Source organism: Acanthisitta chloris, unplaced genomic scaffold (assembly GCF_000695815.1).
Source record: "Acanthisitta chloris isolate BGI_N310 unplaced genomic scaffold, ASM69581v1 scaffold11830, whole genome shotgun sequence".
Lineage (NCBI taxonomy): Eukaryota > Metazoa > Chordata > Aves > Passeriformes > Acanthisittidae > Acanthisitta > Acanthisitta chloris.
The window spans coordinates 13,516-21,188 of record NW_008651164.1 but is presented as its reverse complement, the minus strand read 5'-3'; the positions used below and the strand labels follow the sequence as shown (position 1 = coordinate 21,188).

Sequence of the window (7,673 nt, the reverse complement as noted above, 5' to 3'; positions counted from 1 at the left end):
CCAGCCCTCCAGCATGGCCACCATCCCTCCAAGGCCACCAGCCCTCCAGCATGGCCACCAGCTCTCCAAGGCCACCAGCTCTCCAAGGCCACCAGGGTTCCAGCACAGTCTTAGAGTGCCTCAAGGAGCTCCAAGAGAACTGCTGAGGGACTTGGGACAATGCATGGAGGGACAGGACACAGGGAATGGCCCCACACTGCCAGAGGGCAGGGACAGATGGGATACTGGGAAGGAATTCCTCCCTGGGAGGTGCTGAGACACTGGGATGGATTTCCCAGAGGATGTTCCACCCCTGGGAGTGTTCCAGGCCAGGTTGGACAGGGCTTGGAGCAACCTGAGCTGGTGGGAGGTGTCCCTGCCCATGGCAGGGGTGGATGGGATGAACTTTAAGGTCCCAAACTCAAACTAGTCTGGGATCCAATGATTCCATGATCTTAGAGGTCTCCTCCAACCTTGACTATGATTCTTTGGAGCAACCTGAGCTGGTGGGAGGTGTCCCTGCCCATGGCAGGGGTGGATGGGATGAACTTTAAGGTCCCAAACTCAAACTAGTCTGGGATCCAATGATTCCATGATCTTAGAGGTCTCCTCCAACCTTGATGACTCTATGATTCTAAGCCCAGGGAGGTGGTGGAGTCACCATCCCTGGAGGTGTTTAAGAGGCATCTGGATGTGGCACTGGAAGATCTACTTAGGTGTTGGAGCAATGACAGGTTAATGGTTAGATCTGATGACCTTAAAGGTCTCATCTGACCCTGATGACCCTATGACTTCATGTCCAGGGAGGTGGTGGAGTCACCATCCCTGGAGGTTTTTAAAAGGTGCCTGGATGTGCTGGAAGATATGATTTAGGGTTTAGGGGTCACAGCAGTGACAAGTTAAGGGTTGGACTTCATGATCTTAAGAGGTCTCTTCCAACCTTGATGGTTCTATGCCCAAGGAGGTGGTGGAGTCACCATCCCTGGAGGTGTTTGAGAGGTGTCTGGAGACACTGGAGGATCTGGTTTAGGATTTAGGAGTTTCAGCAGTGACAGGTTAAGGGTTGGACTTGACCTTCGAGTTCTCCTCCAACCTTGTTGACTGTGACTCCTTCACCAGCAGGTGTCAGGATGCTGATCCCACTGAGGTGTTAACCCCACCAAGTGTCCCCCAAAACTCACCTCCCCATAACCACAGACCACCACCTGCTTCCCTCCAAACATCACATCCGTGGTCCTCTTCAGGCTGAGGGACAGAGAGAGACCTGTGTTGGGATTAGTCAAGTCCCACCCAGCAAGGACAAACTGCAGAGCTTCATCTCTGCTCCAGAGGAGCTGGATCCAAAGCCACCAGGGTGGAAGGGACAGTGAGGTCCAGGATGGGACTCACCCATCCAGGATGGACTCCCGACAGCAGTAGAGGTTGTCAAACTTCTGCTTGGTCACAGAGTCATTGACATTCATGGCTGGGACACACAACTTCCCAGCCTTGGACAGCTGGTAGAGCCTGGAGAAGGTCAGAGGTAGGTCAGAAGAGGCAGGAGATGCCTCCTAAGTGATGCCAGGATCAGCACTCCCAACCTTCTCACCTGTGCACACCAGTCACGCTCTCCTCCACGATCCCTCGGATCTTCTTGAACACACTCGGGTACTTCTTATAGACCCAATGGGTCAGGTCTCCACCATCATCCAGGATCTGGAGAACAAGCAAGGAAAACCATGGAGCAACCAAACCTTCCACTGGAGAAGATCTGGAGAACATCTTCAGGCACTGCTGGGGGCTCAACATGCCTCCAAGCTGGAGTGTCCTCCAGAACATTGAGGGTTCCTCAGCCTTGGGTGGAGCTGATGGATCCTAACAGGGTTTCCTGCTTCTCCTACTGCCTGGACAGGTAACCACAGGTAGCACCAACCAACCAGGCTGAGCTCAGGAGGTCATGGCCTGGAAGCCAACAGGGAAGAGGAGAGGCTGCAGGAGATGTCACAGCCCAATGACATGAGCTGCTGGTGGCCATGGACACACACCAAGGGGTGTCACTGCTCTGGTAAAGGAAAGGACCCCACAGAGACCTTAACTTTGGGAGAGGGTGGGTGAGATCTGTGCTGAAAGAGGAGGAAGAAGTCCTGTGGTTCTTGGCTCAAGGGAGCTCCATCAGGAGATGCTCCTATGCCATTGGATGTACCAATTTCTGCAGCTCCTGAGCCTCCCACGGCTGCTCCCAACCCATCTCCAGCTGCTGCTCTCCAGGACATCATCTCTGTATCTCCTCAACCTCCCACGGCTGTTCCAACCCAGAACATCATCTCTGTATCTCCTCAACCTCCCATGGCTGTTCCAACTCAGAACATTATCTCTGTATCTCCTCAACCTCCCACGGCTGTTCCAACCCAGAACATCATCTCTGTATCTCCTCAACCTCCCATGGCTGTTCCAACTCAGAACATTATCTCTGTATCTCCTCAACCTCCCACGGCTGTTCCAACCCAGAACATCATCTCTGTATCTCCTCAACCTCCCATGGCTGTTCCAACCCATCTCCAGCTGCTGCTCTCCAGGACATCATCTCTCCCAACCCATCTCCACCTGATGTTTTCCAGGACATCATCTCTGCAGCTCTTCAACCTCCCATGGCTGTTCCAACTCCAGACATCATCTCTGCAGCTCTTCAACCTCCCATGGCTGTTCCCAACCCAGAACATATCTCTGTATCTCCTCAACCTCCCATGGCTGTTCCAACCCAGAACATCATCTCTGTATCTCCTCAACCTCTCATGGCTGTTCCAACTCAAGATATCATCTCTGCAGCTCCTCAACTTCCCATGGCTGTTCCCAACCCATTTCCACCTGATGCTCTCCAGGACATCATCTCAGCACCTCCTCAACCTCCCAAGGCTGTCCCAACCCATCTCCAGCTGCTGCTCTCCCACCTCCCCAGGTCTCAGAGCTCCTGGCAAGACCAGTGTGTGACCAGGTATTCCCATCAGGCTCCCCAGGAGCAACCCCAGGGTGAGGAGCACCCCATGACCACTGTGGAGAGGAAGAGGAAGGGCTGGTGAAGGCTCTTTACCATGTTGGCCTGCCACCCATCCATGTTAACACAGCGGTCGATGCACCACCAGAAGTCATCTTCTGACTCCCCTTTCCAGGCAAACACAGCAACACCTGGAACAAGAGGAGCATCCTTGGCATCTGCTGGGCTTGGCAGAGCTCTCTCCTGCTTGACCAACTCCAGAAGAACATGGACAGGAGGTCCAAGGGGCCATGAAGAGATCCCACCACAACCCACACCATGGTCACACCTGTCCAGCCCTCCCTAAACAACCATTGACCCAAAGCATTCCCAAAGCAGCAGCCTGGGACCAGGAGGTAGAGCCAGGAGAGGTTGGGAAGGTTCTGCCACCCCCAGACTGGTCGTACTCACCAGCTTCTGCCAAGGCAGCTGCCACCTCGTTCTGGGTGGAGTAGATGTTGCAGGCAGACCAGCGGCACTGAGCTCCCAGCGCACACAGCGTCTCGATCAGCACCTGGGCACAGCAGGGCAAGGCAGACATGAACATCCTGGACCATCCATGGGCATGATGGATCATCCATGGACATCCTGGACCAGCCATGAACATCCTGGACCATCCATGGGCATAATGGACCATCCATGGGCATGATGGACCACTCATGGGCATCCTGGACCATCCATGGACATCTTGAACCATCCATGGACATGCTGAACCATTCATAGGCATCCCAGACCATCCGTGAACACTCTGGACCACCCATGAATGTTTTGAATCATCCATGAACATTCTGGACTGCCTATGAACATGTTGGACTATCCATGAACATGTTGAACCATCCATGAACATGCTGGACCATCCATGAACATGCTGGACCACCCATGAATGTACTGGGCCATCCATGAACGTTCTGGGCCATCCATGAATGTCCTGGACCATCCATGGACATGCTGGACCAGAAACACACACAGCAGAATGTCTCCAAAAGGTTTGTAGAATACTAGAGGTGCCTCATAGTGTCATAGAATGTCAAGGGGTTGGAATGGACCTTAGAGATCATCCAGTGCCAAGCCCTGCCCTGGGCAGAGACACCTCTCACCAGAGCAGGTTGCTCAAGGCTTTAACCAACCTGGAATGAACAGTAACAGGGTTGGGGCAACCACAGCCTCTTTGGGCAACCAAAACCTCCCTGGGGCATCCACAACCTCTTTGGGGCATCCACAGCCTCCCTGGTGCACCCACAACCTCCTTGTCCTGTCCCTGCAGCTCCTAACCAAGAGTCCTCTGCAGCTTCCCTGGAGCCCCTTCAGCTCCTGGCAGGTTGCTCTAAGGTCTCCACACAACCTTCTCCTCTCCTGACTGAACAGCCCCAAGGATTCCCCAAGTTTGGGAAGCCAAAGGGACTTTGTCTCCAGGAAAGACCTGGTGTCTCCCACCCCAGACCATCCCACCCCACCCCACTCACCGCGGTCTGGGCCGTGATGTGGGTGCAGCCAACGATCTTAGCTCCAGCCAAAGGTTTCTCCCCTTGGGCTCTTTTCCTGAGTGAGATCAGAGCTGACATATCTGCAGAAGGAAAAGAGAGGTTTAGTGGTGGCTCAGGTCAGAGAGGACCTTCTCTGCCCTCCTTCTCCTCTTCTTCTTGGGTTCTCCAGCCCCACAGCCAAGGTGGACACTCCTCACCCCTGGGCTGGAAGGTCAGTGCAAGATGAGACCAAAACATCAGTGTGACTTGTCACTTGGCCACATAAGGACCAGGTCTAGGTCACGCACTGCCCTGAAGGCAGCTCAGCACAGTCACCAGTCCTGAGGCACCAGGAGAAACATCTAGAGGTGGACACAGAGCTGTCTCTGAACATGCCTGGGTCAACTTCTCCTCCTAAAAGGCGTCCAAGAGTTGAGCTGCCCAATGACCTCACTTGAAGTGCCACCTCAGCTCTCCAGAAGCCCCAAGGGAAGGGCTTGGACCTCGCAGTTCTCCTGTCTCCAAAAGCATTGCAAGATCCTTGTCCATCCAAAGCCACCAGAACATCACACCCCCAAGAGCTCTAAGAAGTGGACACCACACACTGCCAATGTTTGGTGGCACATCCAGCTCTTCCCTCACTGATTTTTGGGGGAAAACAGAGGATCCAAGGCTGGGAATCTGTGCAGAATGGGACCACCACTCACTTGGCCACATAAGGACCAAGTCTGAGTCAGGCACTGCCCTGGAGGCAGCTCAGCACAGTCACCAGTCCTGAGGCACCAGGAGAAACATCTAGAGGTGGACACAGAGCTGTCTCTGAACATGCCTGGGTCAACTTCTCCTCCTGAAAGGCGTCCAAGAGTTGAGCTGCCCAATGACCTCACTTGAAGTGCCATAAGCCCAAGGGAAGGGCTTGGACCTCTCAGTTCTGCTGTCTCCAAAAGCATTGCAAGATCCTTGTCCATCCAAAGCCACCAGAACATCACACCCTCAAGATCTCTGCTGTACTAGAGTATGGACACCACATGCCACCAACCACATCCAGCCCTTCCCTCACTGATTTTTTGGGGAAAACAAAGGATCCAAGGCTGGGAATGGCCATGGCTCAGCTCCTGGTCTGCATGGGATGGTCCAACAGCCCCAGGAGTTCCTCACTGCACCATACCTTGCTCGGCGATCTCAATCTCTCGGCGCCCAAACTCTGCCTGCTTGATGTTCTTCACGCAGAAGTTGCTGCTGCCCTTGGAGTTGGTTTGTTGCTTCTCTCGAGGTGACACCTCATCATCAGAGCTGTCTGTGTATGAGGCAGCTAAAAGAAGACAGGACTGGGTGTTATTCCAGGTCTGATGGATCCAAGGATCTCCTAACCTTCAGCTTTCTGCTCTGTTTCCCTTCCCACTGTTCACTCCTGGCTCAAACTGCCAAACTCCTAAGGAAGATCAAGATCCAGAAGGAATTCTGCACTCTTGAGTTCTAAAACAACCCAGAGCTAAGAGGGTTATCCACTGGCAACCAATGCCTGAGCTTCAGGAATCCCTGGAGTCTAGAGGGAGGTGTCCTTGCCCATGGGGCTTGGGACTGTGGATGTCCCAAGGACGTTGTAGATGCCCCAAGGAGGCTGTGGATGCCCCAGGGAGGCTGTGATTGCCCCAAGGAGGTTGTGGTTGCCCCAGGGAGGTTGTGGATGCCCCAACCCTGTCACTGTTCATTCCAGGTTGGCTAAAGCCTTGAGCAACCTGCTCTGGTGAGAGGTGTCCCTGCCCAGGGCAGGGGTTGGCACTGGATGATCTCTAAGCTCCATCCCAAGCCCTGAACACACTACAAAACCATCTCCTCCATGCCCAAGCAGAAGCAGGAGGACAATCCCTGGTGTGAGCAGTGGCACCACTCCTGGCTGGGGGAGAGGAGCCCCCAGAGCTGTGGCACCTACCTGAGCTGTAGCTGTCGGTGGAGGATTGGGAAATGGAGCGGGACAGGGAGCGCCGGCCGGTCTTGGTGGGGAACTTGGAGAACTCCTGCATGTCATCTGCAAACTGGATTTGCTGAGAGACAGGGAGAGAGGTGCCAAGTCAGGAGGTGATCCTCAGGGCAGGACACCTGCCCACAATCCATGGGGCTCTGGCTCCCTTCAGCCCACCTGGGTTACCTTCAACCCACCTGGATTGGACTCCCTTCAGCCTCCCTGGACAATCTCAGTCCACTTGGATTGGACTCCCTTCAGCTCACCTGGGTCACCTTCAGCCCTCCTGGACTGAGTTCCCTTCAGCCCACCTGGACAACCTTCAGCCCACCTGGACAACCTTCAGCCCACCTAGACTGGACTCCCTTCAGCCTACCTGGACTAGGGTCCCTTCAGTCCACCTGGACTGGGCTCCCTGCAGTCCAAATGAACTGGACTCCCTTCACTCCACCTGGACTGGGCTCCCTTCATTCCACCTGAGCTCCCTTCAGCCCACCTGGACAACCTTCAGCCCACCTGGACTAGGCTTCCTTCAGCCCCCTGGACTGGACTCCCTTCACTCCACCTGGACACCCTTCAGCCCACCTGGACTGGATTTCCTTCAACCCACCTGGGCTACCTTCAGCTTACCTGGACTGGGCTCCCTTCAGCTTACCTGGACTAGGTTCCCTTCATCCCACTTAGATTAGACTCCCTTCAGTCCACCTACAAAACCTTCAGTCCACCTGAGCTCCCTTCAGCCCACCTGGATTGGACTCCCTTCACTCCACCTGGACTGTGCTCCCTTCAGTCCACCTGGGCTACCTTCAGCCCACCTGGACTAGGCTTCCTTCATCCCACCTGGACTGAGCTCCCTTCACTCCACCTGGACTCCCTTCAGCCCACCTGGACAACCTTCAGGCCACCTGGACTGGACTTGGCCTCCCCTGAGCCCACCTGAACTGTTGTAGTCCCCAACCTCAGCTCAAATCCACCCAGGAACAGAGCTGTGCCCAAAGGAAGCTTCCTGTGCCTCCTCAGGACATTCCACAGCATGTTCCACATGGGACACAACATCTGGAGCCAAATGGAGCACCCAGAACATCTCCTTTCCCCATCTCCACCTCTCTGAGGCTCCTCCAAACCTCAAACCCCTGATCCTCTGCTCCCACAGAGCCTGTGGAGACATCTCCCAGCTGATCCCAATGGATCTCTGCAGCAGGTCCAGGAGCAGGTTAAATCCACAGCCCCTCCTTCCAAAAGCCACAGCAGAAGCCCA

At 54.7% G+C, this 7,673-nt stretch overlaps 1 protein-coding gene across 1 annotated transcript in view; it reads right to left on the bottom strand.

Annotated features, from left to right (window-relative positions):
- The window catches only part of LOC103799687 (putative adenosylhomocysteinase 2), a gene marked incomplete at its 3' end in the record, with an annotated part of 7,962 nt that extends 1,469 nt beyond the window's left edge, over positions 1–6,493 (bottom strand). The window contains exons 1-8 of the mRNA XM_009072033.1: positions 6,386–6,493; positions 5,621–5,764; positions 4,453–4,553; positions 3,401–3,503; positions 3,047–3,141; positions 1,568–1,674; positions 1,369–1,485; positions 1,161–1,224 (exon numbers count right to left, since the gene is read on the bottom strand). Coding sequence (XP_009070281.1) covers positions 1,161–1,224; positions 1,369–1,485; positions 1,568–1,674; positions 3,047–3,141; positions 3,401–3,503; positions 4,453–4,553; positions 5,621–5,764; positions 6,386–6,476 — 822 coding nt within the window. The remainder of the gene's footprint in view (positions 1–1,160; positions 1,225–1,368; positions 1,486–1,567; positions 1,675–3,046; positions 3,142–3,400; positions 3,504–4,452; positions 4,554–5,620; positions 5,765–6,385) is intronic.
- Positions 6,494–7,673: the final 1,180 nt, after the last annotated feature.